Source organism: Petaurus breviceps, unplaced genomic scaffold (genome assembly GCF_028583685.1).
Source record: "Petaurus breviceps papuanus isolate PSGF00001 unplaced genomic scaffold, PetGlider_PUasm1.0 90808, whole genome shotgun sequence".
NCBI classification, from domain to species: domain Eukaryota; kingdom Metazoa; phylum Chordata; class Mammalia; order Diprotodontia; family Petauridae; genus Petaurus; species Petaurus breviceps.
Window position 1 is genome coordinate 18,356,829 of NW_027187349.1, and position 18,281 is coordinate 18,375,109.

General features: G+C 42.6%; 1 protein-coding gene across 2 annotated transcripts in view; it reads right to left on the reverse strand.

Annotated features, from left to right (window-relative positions):
* BCAR3 (BCAR3 adaptor protein, NSP family member) overlaps positions 1–18,281 on the reverse strand; it is a 177,027-nt gene that overhangs the window by 11,127 nt on the left and 147,619 nt on the right. For both annotated transcript variants that reach the window (XM_069070533.1, XM_069070534.1), the window contains 3 exons: positions 16,609–16,712; positions 13,581–14,236; positions 1,262–1,377 (listed from right to left, as the gene is read on the reverse strand). In XM_069070533.1, the coding sequence (XP_068926634.1) occupies positions 1,262–1,377; positions 13,581–14,236; positions 16,609–16,712 (876 nt within the window). The remainder of the gene's footprint in view (positions 1–1,261; positions 1,378–13,580; positions 14,237–16,608; positions 16,713–18,281) is intronic.

Consider the following 18,281-nt stretch of genomic DNA (forward strand, 5'->3'; position numbering starts at 1 on the left):
TTAGAGATAAACAGTATCAGTAGAATGTTGGAATTTAAAAGATGGGGTCTTGTTCCAAGAGGAGAAGTCCTTTACTTCTAAATTTGACGGCATTTATTTCCTCTATTCCCTAAATTTTTTGTGTTCACATTGTCAGGCATTTAATATGACAAGTGCATGCTTCAACAGTTCAACATTTATTAAGGACCTCTAGTGTTTTAAACAGTGTTGTGCTGGGGGTACATGAAAAATGGGGGACATGAAGAATGCAACCTAAGAGGGCAATATAACATACACCTAATTGTGATAAAAAGCAGAATATAAAAAGGGAAAACATAAGATCCAAAGGGCTGTTGAGGAAATTTTAGGAAGGAAAGCTCACATATAGCTTAGGGAGATGGAGGAGGGAGAAAGAAGGTTAGACCTTTCATGGAGTCTGAGATTCAAAAGGCTGAGATGTGGAAGAACACATTCCAAGCACAAGGGACAGCCTTTGTGAAGGTAAAGAGAGTTCAGAGGAACTTGGGGACTTCCAGCACCACAAAGATGGAATGGTCTCGTGGACTGGGGCATAGATCGCTGCAGAAGACTTCCTGCTTGTTACAAATAATGCTTTCAGTGGAAACAGGAACCCATGAGCTTAGCCCAGAGCACTTGCTCACCTGCTTCTACATTCACTCCACAAAACTTTGCTCCTTTCATAGCAAATTACTGGTTCAGAACAAAACGAGACTTTTCCTAACAGACTTTGTCTATCCTTCCTCACAAACTCCCACCATTTATTCTTTAATCTATTTGCCTTTCAAATGGACAAAGGCCTTTAAGATGAAAGAGAGGCCCAGTGTGTTTGGAACACCCCCAGACTCTTCACCAAGGCCATGATTATTGACTCCTATTGTATTTATGGCCCAGCCATGCCACCAGCTGCATACAAAGAGTTCTTTTCTCCCTCAACCTCCCCCTACAGCAGTGACATAAACACAGCTATGATCTCTGAGACTTTGTTAATGTCCAGGTAATGTCCTCTTGCAAGGGTCTTCAGAGGAAAAACCTAGGTTCACGACAACATGCCAAAGACTGACATCTTTCTCAAGGCAGACAACTATTAAGCACCTGCCTTTGTTTCAAGCAATGTCCTCACTGTTGAGGATACACAATGGATTTATCCTTTTTTTCTTTCTAAAAGTGGTTTCCTGATAAATGAGAGGTGTAGCATTATCTTCTAACTGCCAGACAGTCAAGGGTCAGAGGACTGAAATGAAAAGTGAGAAGGAATGTTTACCTTTCAATGATGTCCAGGCGCAGTTGGTGTCCATAAGGCAAGGTAATGAGTTCCAGACCTGAGTTTACTCCCATGATCCTCCTCATCTCTTCAGAGACCTCTAGTATCCTAGCAACCTGTCAAGGGGAAAAGCTTAAACATATTAATTTGGGAAGTTGACTTGACATGACCCTGACCTAATGTATAGAAAGAGCTACAGAAAAACAGAGGCACATTCAAAACTACCCTTATCTAAAAATGTATGTATGTTATACAGTGATATACAGTTATACAGAAAGTTAAACACTGGGGGAAAAGAGGCCAAAACGGACTGAGTTGTTTGGTCTCCAGAGTTGGCAAAAATTTCCAACCAAAGAAACATTTTAATTATTTAAGCTCATATCAAAAATATCCTAGAGACCTGTTGTAATATTTTACTACCAGTGCAGTGTGTGTGTGTGTGTGTGTGTGTGTGTGTGTGTGTATTGGACTCCACCAATTTACTGAAAGGATGAAATGGTAATTCCCAAGTTTTCCTTTCCCATAACCTTTGCCATTCTAATTCTCACAAAAATGCTTATTATATCCTTAATGATGTAGCTAGCAATGAGTAGCTAGCCCCTCCAAGTCTGCAAACGATTTGGGCTTCAACGCTGGACACATGAGGAACAGGTTTGAAATGTGAGTTTCAAGCAACCTAGCATCTTAGACGTCAAGCTAAATGGGGCCTTAGAGTCATCTAATCAAAGACATATTTATTCTCTTACTGGGACTTGTACTTATGGTAATGCTCATTCCATGTAACTTTTAAGGAGAGGGGCAAGCCCTACCAAGCCATGAGACCCACCACAATACACTGAAGAAGAAAGAGGCATCAGCTACACACTTGCAATTACTGTGGAAAGGTGTCATAATCAAACGGGTTACTAAACTCCATCTTGTTACTTTTTTTGACAGCATTCTAGATGCCTCTTCAGGACACATAACGAAGCTGCAAAACAAAATGTCTGGGAGCTTTGCCTCTGTTATTAACCTTGACCTTCTTTGGTTCAGCAAAGGAACCACTGGGGATCCAAAGAAAATAAATACACAGGGATTCAGTGGCAAATGCAGGCACAGAAATGGAGGTTGACTATGTGGCCTTCTACTTGTGGGTGCTCTGGGCCTCAGTATCCCCGACATAAAGGCAGCTAAATGCCACCATAGTGGATAGAGCCCTGGGCTTGGAATCAGGAAGACTCATCTTCATGAGTTCAAATCTAGCCTCAGACACTGTGTGATCCTGGACAAGTCACTTAACCCTGTTTGCTTCAGTTTCCTCACCTGTAAAATGAGCTGGAGAAGGAAATGGTGAACCACTCCAGTACCTCTGCCAAGAAATCCCCAGATGGGGTCATGAGGAATCGGACATGACTGAATGACAACAATCCCTCATATAAAATAGGACCAATTCTACTTGACCTCTTCCCTCAGAGCTCAGCTCAAGAACCACCTACATGGGGTCTTTCCTGATTGATCCTGGTTGTTAGTATCTCCTCCCACCACCCACCCCACCCTGAAATTGCCTTGTATTTATTTTCTATCTACTTACATTCATACCTGTTATTTCCCCACTAGAATATAAAGTCCTTGATGGCAGGGATTATCTTACTTGTATTCCTATCACTTAGCATAGTAGGAACTTAATAAATGCTTTCTGATTAATTGGCAACTATGGGGGGGATAATTACCTTAATGACAACAGTCAACTTAGCATGGTTGTCCATTGGGAATTGTTATATGCACAGGAGAAGGAATCCTGGCACAGTTCACTAGATCAAATCTACACCTTTGGCCATGGGACAAAGGTGCCTGCCTAGGCATTTGTCATAGCCTATTTGCATCAGAGCTGCTGGCAACAACCCAGATTTCCCCATGTGTTTTGAAAGCTGAAAATCTGTCATCTCTGTTAAGCCCAATACCCTTTACGTGATTTTCTTTAGTCATCATGAACTATTGTAGTCAGAATAAAAAACTCTTGGTATGTTTTAAGTTAAACACAACAAAATGCATTCACAAATAAAGAACCTCTATTTTCAGTGAAAAGACTAAGTAATGATTATAGCTGACATTTAGAGGCACTTTAAAGTTCACAAAAAACTCCCTTGTGCCTCATTGGATTAAACCCATTTTAGAGAAAAGGAAGCTGAGCCTCAGAAATATGAAAGTGCCTTTGTCCACACAGCTAGTGTTTGTGGAGGGATTTGAACCCCACACTGTCTTCTTGACTGCAAGTCAGAAACTAGGTTAAACACCAGATACCTCCTTGTCCTTCTCCTGAAGGTCAAAGTTCTACTCAGGGACAACATCTGGCAGCTGCCTTTGAGGGGCACTGAGAACACAGAGGTCTCCATTTGATTCAGTTCAAATAAGCACCTAGTAAAAGCCTATTCTGTTCCAGGTCATGAAGATACAAAAACCCAAGTGAAACTTTAATCCACTTACTAGGTAAGTCCAAGGAGTTAAAGCTGAAGGCTGCTATACTCATAGCTCTGTCTCTGGATTCACATTGGCATCACCATTAACCAAGAACCATGTGTCTGCAGCATAGCTTCTGAACGTCTGTCTATTGTAATGGAGGACCTGGGCTGAATGCTAGGCTCTACTCATTATACCAGCTGTGCTAGTTATTTACTCTATTGACCTCAGTTTCTTCATCTGTAAAGTAGGGAGGTCATATTATGTTACACAGCTGAGGAGGTTTCTTCTAACTCTATGACTATTCTGATTTTTTTAAAAATCAGAGATACGGAAAGGGTCTTGGTCCCAGTGGCTCTGGGGATCACTGATCTGATTACAGCAGGAACTTGGCTGGGTGTCAGGGACCCTAACTGAGGAGTAACCTTAGGTCCTCTTACCAATTCTTCAATTAACCCACATATAAAGTAAAGATCAATACATCTGTGAAGCCCTGACCCATATAAACCAAGTAAAAAGCAGCCCAAAATGGTAGAATTGTAAACTCTGGTGTGCTATTCAAAGCCTGGGAAGTGGTGTTTCTCCCTGGGGGCAAGAAGTGATGGACGATCATAGGGCAGTGACCTTAAAGTCTCTCAAATCCAACCCATCTGACAGCCGGAAGGGGCAAAAGAAAAAGGCAGAGCAAACAACAAAGCTACCGAGCCCTCCAATTATGAAGTGCATTTGAGAGAAATTTCAGGCACTTGAGAAATTACTGCTGTTCCCTTTGAAAAACTAATTATGCTTTGTGGCGTCAGCAGCGGAAAAATAATACTTAAATACTTCAGTGGCATTTTTCAAGCATTAATTACCACCCCCTCCCCACAACTGGAAAGTTGTTTTTATTTTGTTTTCCCACATCTTGTTGAAGAAATGTGTAAAAGGATGCTTATGGAATAGAAAAGGCAGCTCGGTGTATGGGTGTGAGCAGAATTTTTCATAGGTTCTGCCCATCCCCCACCAGCCTCCCTTTCCCCAAACACTCTCACCATACTTTCTTATTTTCACAGTATCTCCAAACAATGTAACAATAAAATGGTTCATTTTTAAAAAATGTAGCACTTTATAATTTTTAAACCTATACTATTTAAACTATATACATCTATAAATGTTATTTATAGTATATATAACTATACATGTAATTATATACATATGTATGCACACACATATATGAAACACACATATAGTTAAAAGGACCTCTAATGGTCCTTTCAACCAGCATAAAGGCAAGATCATAGGCTTGGGAAACTACCTTGAAGGGAAGGGATTTTTTTCATTTTTTGTCATTGTGTCTCCAATCTTGAATAACATTTGACAAATAGGAAATGCTAGATAAATAGATACTTGACAGGCAATAAGCATATATTAAGTGCCTACTATGTACCAGACACAGTGCTAAGTTCTAGGGATACAAAAAGAGGCAAAGGACAGTCCTTGACCACAAGGAGCTCACAACCCAGTGGGGCAGACAACAAGCGAACAAAGATGTATAAGCTACATACAGGACAAACAGGAAATAACAGGGAAAGTGCCAGAATTAAGAGAAGTTGGAAAAGGCTTTCTATAAATGATGGGATTTTAGCTGGGCCTTGAAGGAAGCCAGGGGAGGCAGTAGGTGAGAAGAAAGAGCACTGAAAGCCTAGGGGACAGCCAGAGAAAATGCCTGCAGTCAAGAGATGGAGAGTCTTGTATTTGGAAGGAGATCAGTGTTACCGCATCAAAGAGTATGTAGTAGGGAATAAGGTGTAAGAAGACTGGAAAAGGAAAAGGGGGCTAGGTCATGAAGGGCTTTGAATGCCAAATATCTGATCCTGGAAGTGACAGGAAGTCACTGGAATTTGCTGAGTAGAGCTGACATGGTCAGACCTTCCCTTGAGGAAAGTCATGCTAATGGCTGAATGCAGGATAGATCTGAGTAGGGAGAGACTTGAGGAAGGCAGAATCACCAGCAGGCTATTGCCATAGTCCAAGCATGAAGTGATGAGAGCTTGGCACTTGGCAGGATCAGAGGAGAGAAGAGAATGCATTTGAGAGATGATGCAAAGGTGAAATCGAGAGGCTTGGAGAGCAGACTGGATATGGAAGGGTGAGAGATGGTGTATAGTCAAGGATAAAACCAAGGTTGAAAGCCAAGAAGACTGGAAGGATGGTGGTACCCTTGGCAGTAATACAGAAGTTTTCAGGTAGGGGGAAGGCTTAGGGGGAAAGTCAATGAGTTCTATTTTGGGAATGTCTGGTAATGTTTCCTACTGGACATCCAGTTCAAGATATTTGAAAGGCAATTGGAGATGTGAGTTTGGAGATCAGCAGAAATGTTAGGGATGGATAGGTAGACTTCAGAATCATTAGCATAGAGATGGTAATTAAATCCATGGGGAGCTGATGAGACCACCAAGTGAAGTAGATTAGAGGGAGAAGAGAAGGGGGCCCAGGACAAAACCCTGATGAATACCTATATTGAGAGGGTGTGATCTGGACACAGATCCAGCCAAGGAGACAGAGAAGGAGTGGTCAGATAGGTATGAGGAAAACCAGGAGAAAATGGTGTCCCTGAAACCCAGAGAGAAGAGATTATCAAGGAGAGAAGGACCAGTAGTGTTAAAGGCTGCAGAGAGGTCCAGGAGAATAAGAAATGTCAATTGAATGAACTAGATATCTTTGTATATATTTTTTATGTACCTGTTTATGTGTTCAAAAGTACATATTGCAAATCTCAAAAACCTCATTTGTGGGGACTGATTACTCCATGTTCCCTGACTTCTTGAGAGTGATGACAGGCAACTACCTTGCCTTTCTCCTCCTTCAGGGGAACTCTCTCTGAAGAGACTCTCAAGCCAAGAGTATGGAAGCCAGAAGTCCAAGATGAATCTTCAGGCTCTCTGCCCACTCAGCCCCTCACTTAGGTCTGGGGGACTAGAGTGATCAGTCTCTAGTAATGTGGACAGTCTTGTACAAATGAGGTTTGAGCTCTGCATTCCATGTTTTTCCCCAGTAGACAGTAAGCATTTTGAGAGCAGGAACTCCGGCTTTGTTTCAGTGTTGGTACCTAGCAGAGTGCCCTAATAAATGCCAGCTGAGTTGGATTTAATTGAACTAGAAATGGAACCCCCAAAAGTGAAGCCACTAGAACCTATGCTCACAATCAGGCTGAAAGCACCAATGACTTCTCCAAAAGAAAGAAAAGCTCCCAGATTTGATCCCAAATGACGGTTTTGTGTTCAGTGGGTTTGTAGCAGGTATTAGCTTTTACCCCAAGCTGCTCCTTAATGGTTAATTCTGCCACTTGGAGGGGAGAGAGTAGGTTAGGTTTTTAGGGGTTCATTGAACAAGATCTAGGTGGCCAGCTGGTGCCATAGTGTACAAATCATTGGACTTGGAATCAGGAAGACTCATCTTCATCAGTTCAAATCTACCCTCAGACATTAGCAGGGTGACCCTGGGTAAGTCATTTAATCCTGTTTGCCTCAGTTTCCTCGAATGTAAAATGAGCTGGCTAAGGGAATGGCAAACCACTCCAGGATCTCCGCCAAGAAAACCCCCCAAGGGGTCATGGAGAGTTGGACATGACTGATAAAAGTGACAAGAAGAAGATCCACGAGTTAATCCAGGCACTGGAGAGCTGGGATTGGGGGGAGGCAAGATGGACAGAATCCCTGGCCGTAAACACATTTGTGATAATTGCACATATTTTTAATACTAGAAAATCTCACTCTCTAATTGGCATAAAAGTATTCATTTTGTGATTTCATATGTAAGAGTGGAGCCTCCAAGTCTCTGTCGTGGACTCTAACACACAGGATGCTGGCCACCCCAAAGCTGAAACGTCTGCCACTGTTGACCACCACCCCCGGACTGCTGCCCCCACTTCATCCCTTTTTTTCCCTTGGCTACCATGTTATTGCCACATCTGGTTTTCCGGACAGATCCTTCTCCACTTTCATGTCTGGTTCCAAATTCTCCTGTTCCCTAGGAGTAGGAGTCTAACATCGCTCTCACCCCTCCAGGCTCTACTTTACTCCTGGCAAGCTTAGTCACTCCCAAGGCTTCTTTGTAGATGACTCTTGAAGCTGTCTCCTATTTCCAACTGTCTGCTAGACATTTCCAAATGGATATCTGACATTTCAAACTTAAAACATCTGAAAAAGAATTTTTCATCTCACCTGTCAAACCTGAGCCTTTTTCTTAACTTCTCCATCACTTCCCTAATCACCTTGGCTCAAAATCCCAAAGTAATTCTTGATTGCTTCAGAACCTACCTCCCCATGTCCTATGAGCAGCCAAGTCATGGAAATCTCTTAAATTTATCCCTTTCTATTTCCACTGCCATCAGCCTAGTTTGGTCCTTCACCACTTCTTGGCTGGACTATTATCATAATGATCCAATATTATAATAGCCCCCTAAAAGGTCTCCCTGCCTTCTGTCTCTTCCTATTCCAATCCATTGCTCACAGCATGCCCAGAGTTATCGTCTTAATGAACAAGTCTACCATATCAGTCTACTGCTCAAAGACCTGTGGCACCTCAGTGCTCTCCCCACAAAATACAACTTCTTTACTACAGTATTCAAGACCCTCAATGGTGTGATTTTCCTTAAGCCCAGATTATTTCCTTATTCATTCCACTCCAGTGGGCCTCTATGGCCTCTAGAATAAAAGACAAATTCTCCTCTTTGGATTTCCCTTTACTGCCTGGCCCCAACAAGACTCCCCAGATTTATTATACATCACTCTATGGTCCAACCAAATGTGCTGTCCTGTTTCTCACATATGGTACTCCATCTCCATGCTTTTGTGTTGGCTGCCTCCCATGTTTGGAATCTTTCCCCTCCTCAACTCTGGCTTACAAAATCCATTCTTTTAGCATTCAGATTTCACAATCTCTTCTACTCGAGAAGCCTTTTCTGATTCCCACCACCTGGCCCCCAGCATTCTGCATATGCTCATAGATGACACACTGTCTCCAATAAAATAGAATCTTTTTGAGATCAGGAGCTGCCATTTTGTGACTTGTATCCCCAAGGCCTGATGCAATAGGTGCACATATACAGGAGCTCACTGACTGGTTGGTTGATTAGTCTATACTCCAGTTAAACTGCTTCCCAGTCTCATCCTGCCCCCATTCAGTAGGCCTGGAATGGATCCACTTCCACCCCACCATTAATCATTGACATCTTTTCCTGATCTTTAACAATCAGCCCTGAGATGCTTCCTCCATGAAATCTTTTCTAAGCCTTTACAGCCACAAGTGACCACTCTCTCTGAACCTCTTGGACAATCTGACTTTTCCTATGTATTTAAAAACATCACCTTTTATATCAGAGTTTATATATATATATATATATATATATGCCTTATTGCCTTAACTTAAAAGTAAGTTTCATTGAAACTGTATCATTGGATGACAGGATTTGGGACCAGGAGATTAGAAATACAAATCTCTTATTCTACAGATGAGGAATCTGAAGCCCAGAGAACTGATTAATCTAAGTTCATGTTTATTTATTGTTGTGTCTTTGGTGACCAGCACAAAATAGGTGCTCAAGAATAATGCTTGATGGATTTAATTTTCAAAATTTGCCCAAGGTACACGGATCGCCTTTCTCCAGTTCTAGGAGGCAATATTCAAGAAAGAAATTTTGTTCTACCTCTTAGTAGATGGTTCAGCTGCTGTTACTTTCTAGTACTCAAAATCAGGGTATAAGTGAAGAAGACTCGGCATCTTACAAATACTCTAATAACTTTAATTGGTAGAAATTTCAGAGAGGTATATATATTTAGGTTTAATATAAGGAAAAATTTGCTGACAATTAGAGCTACCCCAAATTGGAATGGCCTGTCTTGGGAGACAACAGGGTCCCCCTGACAAGAGGTATTCAAGTGAAGCCTGGATGGCCACTTATCAAAGAAGCTATAGAGAGGCTTAATCATAAACTGACAGAGAATTAGACTTTGTTTCCCTCCATTAATATAATTAGTAAATATTATATATAATATTAATATAATTCACATTTTTGTTTATAAAGCCCTTACCTCTCAAGAGGTAGCAGAGCTTCTTAAGCCTCCTGACATTCCAGGTAAGAGCTTAGGGTTCAGATTCAAAGGTCTTGGGTTCAAGTCTCCCCTCTGCCACTAATTACTGGTGTAACTACAGGCAAGTCACATAGCCTCTCCTCTGAGGAGAGTTTCCTCATCTGCAAAATGAGAGGCTGTCTCTTGTGACTATGAGAATGAGAATGAATAGAGCATTCTTCCCTTACTTTTTTTCACTGCTTTGAGAACAGAAAAGGAAAGGACAAGGTCTGTGAGTGGCACCATGTGCTCCCCAGTACAAAACATGTGGAGGCCAGATGTTCCCAGGGCTCACCTTGCCCCTTTGGCTGCTTTCTGCTCTGCCTCTTTCCTCTTTCTGAAATCCTACTTTTTTTTTTTTGAGGGAGGGGAAGAGGGAAAGAAAAAGCAATCCTTTCATTTCAAAAGAAATCTCCAACATAAGGGAATTAATAGTGAATTGTGGTCACGCAGTAGATCAGCCGGGGAAGAAAGGCAGAGACCCCTGTGCCTGAACTTAATACATGTCTAGAGAATGAATGAGCTCCTGGCTACTTAAAATGGCAAAGGTACAACTGGGAGAATAGACCTGTCTCCCAGAAGTCTGTGACATCCCATGTGAAGGAATGACTTAGAACCAAGCCTGGCTGAATAGAGGCCACAGTAACCATGGCTACCACCCCCCCCTCCATAACTCTCACCACCATCCCATCCACAGCTCTCACCACCATCCTGTCTGTAACCCTCACCCCCATCCCGTCAGGCTAATGGAGCACCCAGAAAGCGATACACAAGGGGCAGCTAGCCATGTGACCTTGGGCAAGTCGCTTAACCTCAATTGCCCTCCAAAAAGCAAAAAAAAAAACAACCCAAAAAACGATACACAGATTAGAAATTCTGCTTGTGTAGGTGTTCCATACACAAAAGCAGCAGATATAATGCTGCCAAGGGGTAGGGTCAGGAGGACTAAATGTGCCAGAAAAAGGAAGTGGTGGTTTGCTTATTGTCACAATTGAGAAATAATTTTGCCCCAGCAACAGTGAGACGATTTCAGAGCTGTTTCAAGCCAGCAAGATGCTCTCTGTCTTTCCTATTTCTACCTGACTCTTCAGCACATCACATAAGGTGGCCATGGTGTTACAATGCACAGGGAACCTAGCCTGCTGACGGTCCCCTGTGGAAGGAACTGTCCTTCTTTCCTACAGCTCACATGGGGATGTCATAAGCTAGATAAGAAACCTTAGATGCCTGGGAGCACATTATAGGCTTCAGCCCGAAGTAGATACAATGCCGCTGCATGAGATGTTGTCCAGTATGAAAAACTCAAGATAATGACAAAAACAATATCAACAATAATAGACATTTATATAGTACTTTAAAACTGGCAAAGCACTTTTCCCCTAACTGATGGTGAATTCCATTTAGCCCCACAACAGTCCAAACAGAATTTTACTCACATTCAAGTGACTTGGGCAAATGCCCAAATTAACTACTAGCAACAACTACCAGTGTTAATCCAAGTCTATATGAAAAATCACATGGGGGGAAGCCTCAGTTGTAGGTCTAAAGTAGGGGCTGGGAAACTGTGGCCTCAAGGTCTCATATGGCCTTCTAGGTCCTTGGATGTGGCCTTCTGACTAAGTCCAAGCTTTGCAGAACAAAGCTTTTTTTAAGAGGATTTATTCTGTGAAGTCTGGATTCAGTCAAAGGGCCACATTTGAGGATCTAGAGGGCCTCATGGGGCCTCAAGGCTACAGGTTCCCCACCCCTGATATAAAGGATTGGACTTGGGGTCAGGAAAATCCAAGTTCAAATTTTGCTCCTGAAACTTGCTAGCTATGTGACCATGGGTAAGTCATTTAAGCCTAAACCTCATCTGAAAAAACGAGGATAATAATACCTGTAATTACTGCTTCAAGGGATTAGTGCAGACCTCTGCTTTGCAAACTCTATAATGTGCTATATTGTGTCAGTTACTATTATTATTTAATCCCCCTCCCTCACCCACCCAGCCCTCTCTTCTCACAGTCTGATCATAGAGAGTAAGAATCTTTCATTTGCCAGTGACATAGGCAACCTCACCGGCTTGAGCAGTTAAAAAACAAAACAAAAACAAACACAAAGGCTGGAGACAACAGCTTCCATGCTAGGAATTCCATTCTGTTTCCAAACCAGCATCCTTGCTCAGGATCCAAGTACCAGTTTTCACTGGCAGAGTATGTGCCAATAAAAAACAGAACAGCCAAAACAAAAATAACAACAAAGAGAAAACAAAACACAGATACATATACATTTTGGCTTTAAAGGGATGAAAAGAGCCTAAGGGCCTTATTGCATTTTTTATGTTGCCTAGTGATTCTAAGTTGGTGGCTGTCCCCCTATGCCGCGCCCCCCCTCCCCCCCCGCATGACAGGGACTGCCATGGATGCTGAGCTCCAAGATGGCAATATTTATAATCCCAGAAAAGGAAAGCTGACTTTTGCAAATTTGTAACAGTAAAAAAGAATCGCAAAACAAATTTCTGAACTATCTAGAGAAGTGTGGGAATTTAATTTACTAAAGTTCACTAGAATAACATAATAGACCAACTATCTTAAAGGATATAGAGCTTTTTGAAATTTCTTCAGATAAATGCCATAATTGAATTACTTAGTTTGCTAAGTCAGTAATTCTTTTTCTTTAAAAATAAACTTCTTCTTAAATGGTGAATGCCTCTATTAAAAAAAAAAAACAAATTTGGAACAATGTGACATTTGAAACTAATTGTCTCCATCAGGCCACAAACAGGTCCAGTTTTTAAATGGTCTGCATAGCTATTCAGTTATCAGTTTCTTTAACTAGAATCACCCCTGGTGGCAGGGCTGGGTTCAAGTTGGGCTGAGATGCAAACTTCCTAGAAATGCCCTTTCAAAATGCTTCAATTCAATTCAACAAACATGATGGGCTGTGTACAGGGGTCAGTACTAACGATGAGTGAGATACAAGGTTTAAGCAAGACACAGTTCTTGCCTTTAGGGAACCTAGAGTCTACTGGGGTGATAACATGTGTACGTGTATGACTATAAAATGGAATAACACACTGAAAGTCCTTAAGAGAGGCACAAGCAAAGTGCTCTTGAGATACACAGGGCAAAAAGTCATTGCTAATCCTGGAGGAGGTGGCATTTAGGTTGGATTTACCAACAGAGATTCTTAACCTGGAATACATGAATTTGTTGGTGTATATTGGTGTGTGTTGGTGTGTGTGTGTACGTTTAAATATATTTCGATAACTATTTTAATATAATTAGGGTTTTTAGTAATCTGATGTGTTTTATACTTTAAAAAATACTATTCTGAGCGGGCATCCTATAGGCTCCACCAGAATGCCAAAGGGATCTGTGGCACAACGAAAGTTAAGGATTCCTGCATCAGATGATCGCTATGGTGCCTTTCAGCTCTAAAAATCTATAAAAATAACTACCAGCCCTCCAAGAAGATCTCTAGTGTAAGTTTCCCAATAGCACTAGAGGGTGTGAGGTACATACGTGGCCACAGTTTCATCCCTAGACTCTTCTACCAAACTGCCAATAGAACTGTCCAAGGTCAAGTCCACAAGCTTCCTTCCAAGAGGGAAAGACTGCTCTGACCTCTCACCCCTTTGATCAGTCCCTGCATGCATGGCATCTTCAGCCATTTCAGAAATTTATCATAAGCAAACCACTTAGAAAGAAAGGCATGGCTAAGCTGAAAATATAGAAAGGTCTTTTCTTTTTTCATGCTTTTTCCTGTTTCAAAAGATTCAGGTTATTTACCTTGCAGTCCATTTTTAGTATGTGCTTGGCGATAACCTTGGGATCATTATTGGTGAACAACTCCTTGGCACGTTTCAACATTGATGTTTCCAGAGGTTTGTTTTCAGGAGGAAGGAGTTTGGATTCAAAATCATTGGGCCTGAATGAAGAGACTGTCTCCAGAAAGGGTGTCACAAACACCCTGCCATCCTCCTGTCCCTTTTCCATCTGGGCAGCCAACAGAGCCTGAGAAGGCCTCGGAGTGTCGTCCTTGTCCAGGATCAGATAGCTGGTGCCAGAGTTTCGGAGTGAGAGGGCCCCGTTCTCCTTGGCTGCCAGAGGCTCCCCACAGCCACTCTGGGGACACAGAGCCTGCTTTGTCCCACAGAAGCCGGGGGAAAAGGCAGGATTGAGTTCACAATAGTTTGCCTCAAAGTTGTGCCAAGTGGAAGGAGACTGGGGTGGCTTTAGGAAAGGCACTTTGCTGGGCTTAGGTGGAGGTTTGGGATACAGCTGGCTGTCCGATCCTCTCAAGGCTTCCCCGGGGACCTGTGCTTCCAAGGAAACCCTCCGTACCACTGTAGGGCTGAGTGTTGGCTCGCTGCCTGTCCTGAACACTGGGGAATTTGGACAGGGGCTTGTGTCTACTCCAGAGGACTGGGGTGGCAGCTTAGAACCTAGAATTAAAAAAGGAGGGTGAAAAGAGCCCAGTTGTATGAAAAGAAAAAAAAAAGCAACCTCCCCCCTTCGCTAGCAAGCTCAGCATGAGAGACAGTATGACATATAAAGCTCTAGACTCAGAAGTTACAAAGATCAGAGTTCAAATTCCTACCTAAGACACTTTGCTAGCTGTTTATCCCTGGGCAAATTATATAACCTCCGTGCTTCAGTTTCCTCATTTACAAAATGAGAGGACTGAACTTGAAAACCTCTAAGATCCCTTCCTAAATCTATGATTCTGATTGTGCTTTATTTACATTTCTAGAGAGCTCCTGTTATATGCCTCATCCCCAAGAGGAAAAATAATATTTCAATGAATAAGTCAGCAAGCCAAATATCCCATTTCTGGGGGCCATCGCCTAATGGTAATGCCTATTGTCTGCTATCTTCCAATGTCATTTGGGAATCCTTTTAACAATACCCTGTGTTTCCACTCACAGTCACAGATGGATTATTCCATTTAACATGAAATATATGAATGAAAGTTGATCTTTCATAAAGAGAAAGTAGCTTGTTGGCACTCGGCCTTAGGGGCTCTCAGTCACCATCAAAACCTAGCTACCCACATAGAGGGGCATGGAGAAGAGGTGAAAAAGCAGCAAAAGACTACAGAGGATTCAATTTGGGAAAGTTTGGAAAAGAGACTTGGTTCCTCCCAAGCTTAGCTCTATGAAAAGGTGAACCCTACATAGTTTCATCTGCTCGCCTATAGTGGCTAACATCTATATAGTGCTTTAGGGTTGGCAAAAACACATTACACACGTTATCTCATTTGATCCTCACAACAACCCTGTGAAGTGGATGCTATTAGTACCCCCAGTTGACATATTAGAAAACTGAGGCCTACAGAGGTAAGGTGATTTGCCCAGGATCACACAACTAAGGCTGGTTTCAAAATCAGATATTCCTGATGCCAAGTCCATTAACCACTCTGCTACCTGCTTCATTTTCTCCCAATTCCATTAGTCCACCATTTCCTCATACCCACTTCTTCCTCTTTCTATATAACACCAGTACACACTTATATTCCACTTTAAGGTCTTCAAAGCACGTTACATCTACTAATTATCCCATCTGAGCCTCAAAACAGTCCTGTGAGAATGACGTCATCATTATCCCCATTTTGTAGGTGAGGATACTGAGAATCAGAGAGGTTAGGCGAGTATTGAGTGTTTGAGGCAGGATTCAAATTCAGGTGTCATCTTGGTGATTCCAGGTCAAGCTACCCACCATGCTATAGGCAGTGCTCCCATGCTTCCAAACACAACAGGCATTATGCAACCCTCAAATACCATGAAAAGGAAGCAAGAGATTATTGTATTTGGATGACTCTCCTAAGACAAAGGAGAAGCAGGTGTTCAAATTCAGCCCTTTAAACACTTCCTGGTCTTAGCTCCTTAAGAATGATAAGCATAAAATGCAGATTAATGGAGGGAGAGAGGAGGGCAAAAGAGGGATTTCGAGAAATGTATACCCCGTAAGGGCCATCAAACATCTGTCAGAATAGACTAATTAAATTTAAAAATGCTTATCCTTATGCTGGACAGATACAGCATCACGGAATGGAAAAAAAACAGACAATAAAACTGGGTGTCTGGGTCCAAATCCCAGCTCCTCTTAATGGCTGTGTGTCTTATGAGCAAGTCCCTTGAATCTCAGGCTCCACAGCTATAGGGGGCGGCTGGGTGGCACAGTGAGTAAAGCGCTGGCCCTGGAGTCAGAGTCGGGAGGACCTGAGTTCTGTTCCGGCCTCAGACACTTAACACACACACAAAAAAACTAGCCGTGTAACCTTGGGCAAGTTACTTAACCCCAATTGCCCTCCAAAAGGCCCCCCCAAAAAAAGATGGCTATAAAATAAGCCTGCTCTTCTACCTACTTCTTTGGGGGTGATAATGTTCATAAATCTTTAAGTACATTGCCCTGCACATAGTAGGCACGTTAAAATGTTCAACTGAACTGAAATACTCATATTTAAGTGTGAATTTATTTAGAGGCAGCTGGTGGCACCAGTAGATAGAGTCGGGGAAAACTTGAGTTCAAATCTAGCCTCTGACACTCACTATGTGTGTGATCCCGAGCAAGTCACTAACCCTCTGCCTCAGTTTTCTTATCTGTAAAATGGGGATGTTGTGAAGATCAAATGAGATAATAATTGTAAAGCACTCCAGCACAGAGCCTGGCACCTAGCAGGCCCTGTATTAAAGGCTAATTTCTTCCTTTCCCATTCTTATCACCACTTCTATTGTGCCAGCCAAGAAAGGGAGGGGGATGGTAGAGGAAAGATTGAATCATGGTCCCCTTTGTGTCTGAATTCCTGAGGACGTACCAATCGGCAGGTAACTTTCTGACTGGTGGGCCTTGAGGGACAAGGACCTTTTATCCTGCATGTGATCCAGGCATGCAGGCTGGCTCCCACTTTTTTCTTTATTTCTGAAGAGAGACACAAAGGAAGGTAGAGAAACATGTCACAAAAGACAAAAAAAAAAATCAAGCAGCATCATAATTTTTTAGAAAATCAGCAGGAAGTACAGCACTCTTGTCAGCAGTGTGAAATCTGCTGATCTGAAGGAAAAAAAAAAAGACAAGTGATCTATTGTTACATGTGCCCTCTTTTAGTACCTCAACCCCAGGGAAGACAGGACAAGCTCGATTTAAACCCTAGTGCCTGTCTGCTCATCCAACCTGTCCCATCCTGTTGAATGGGGCTGAGGGGGGAAGTTTCAGGATACTCCCAGTAAAATCAAGCTAACTACTATGTACCATTTCAACAAAGCCTAAAATTACTTGCAGACTTGGGGCAAATGATTTGTTTTAACTAACATGCAATTTTCACAGCAGTTTCCCTGCATCAACAACAGCTACTACTGACTTATGAGTTTTGAAGCTGTTGCTGGGCCATTTTCACTGCAGATCTTGGTATCCCAGAGATATCAGGAAAAGTCATGGCAGTAACCTCCCTGGTTTGCGCACACTCACTGACTGGAGGCTCCTCAGATTGGTGAGTGACAGCGTGGGGAAGATTTTTTTTAAGGTGATTCTCTGGTCTATGAATTAGAAGGGACTGGAAACAACTGGAGTTGGAAGGAGCATCAGAGGCTTCCTAGTCCAGTCCTCTCATCTCACAAAAAAGAAATTGAGGTTAAGTGACCTGACCAAAGTCAATGTAGACACCAGAGAGGCAGAATTTGAATCCAGCTCCTCTTCCTCCAGAATCACTGGCTCTTTCCCCTCTATACTACTTGACAGCAGGCAACGCAAGGTCCATTGAAAGGTTTAATTAGGGCCCTAGGAGCTATGCCATCTTGGCTTCCTCATTTTCCATGAACCAGAAACAATCTCTCTAAATCAAAAGAGGGATTGCAAAGCTACATTTAAAGCTACTCCCAGCCAAGCTGTAATTGAATGCCACCAGCTCTGAACATTCCTGAATTGCGGCCCTGGAGTGCTCAGAAAGGAGGAGGGAAGTTCTTTTTTTTTCCTACCTTTGTAAGCCTCAAAGTAAAAAAAATCCCCAACCCTTCAACAACAGAGGCATTCCTCGAAACCAGCAACCCCTCAATGATAAGCGGGGGCAGAGAGTAATCTCCAAAGGGAAATAGTTTCAGTAAAGTGATACTCTTAACTCCGGTGCAAAGCAATCACTGCAGGCAGGACAGCTGAGCCCTGCCATCCTGTCCCATCCCGGAACAGGGTCTGGAATGTAACCTGACAATATAAATGCCAATCATTGGCTCCGGACACCGTCACATGCTGCGGGCTGCCAGCGAGGATGGGGTGGAGGCACTCTTGGGCACCATCTGGAGTTTATGCTTTACTCCCAGGCAATGGGGAGTAAAAGTTCACAATGGGGCAAGATGCCACCACCTGGAGAATTTTCCTACCAGTTCCAAAACCCAGCACTCCCCAATACATACACACATATATATACACAGAGAGGCAAGCATACCAAAGAACACACACACACACACACACACACACACACACACACACACACACACA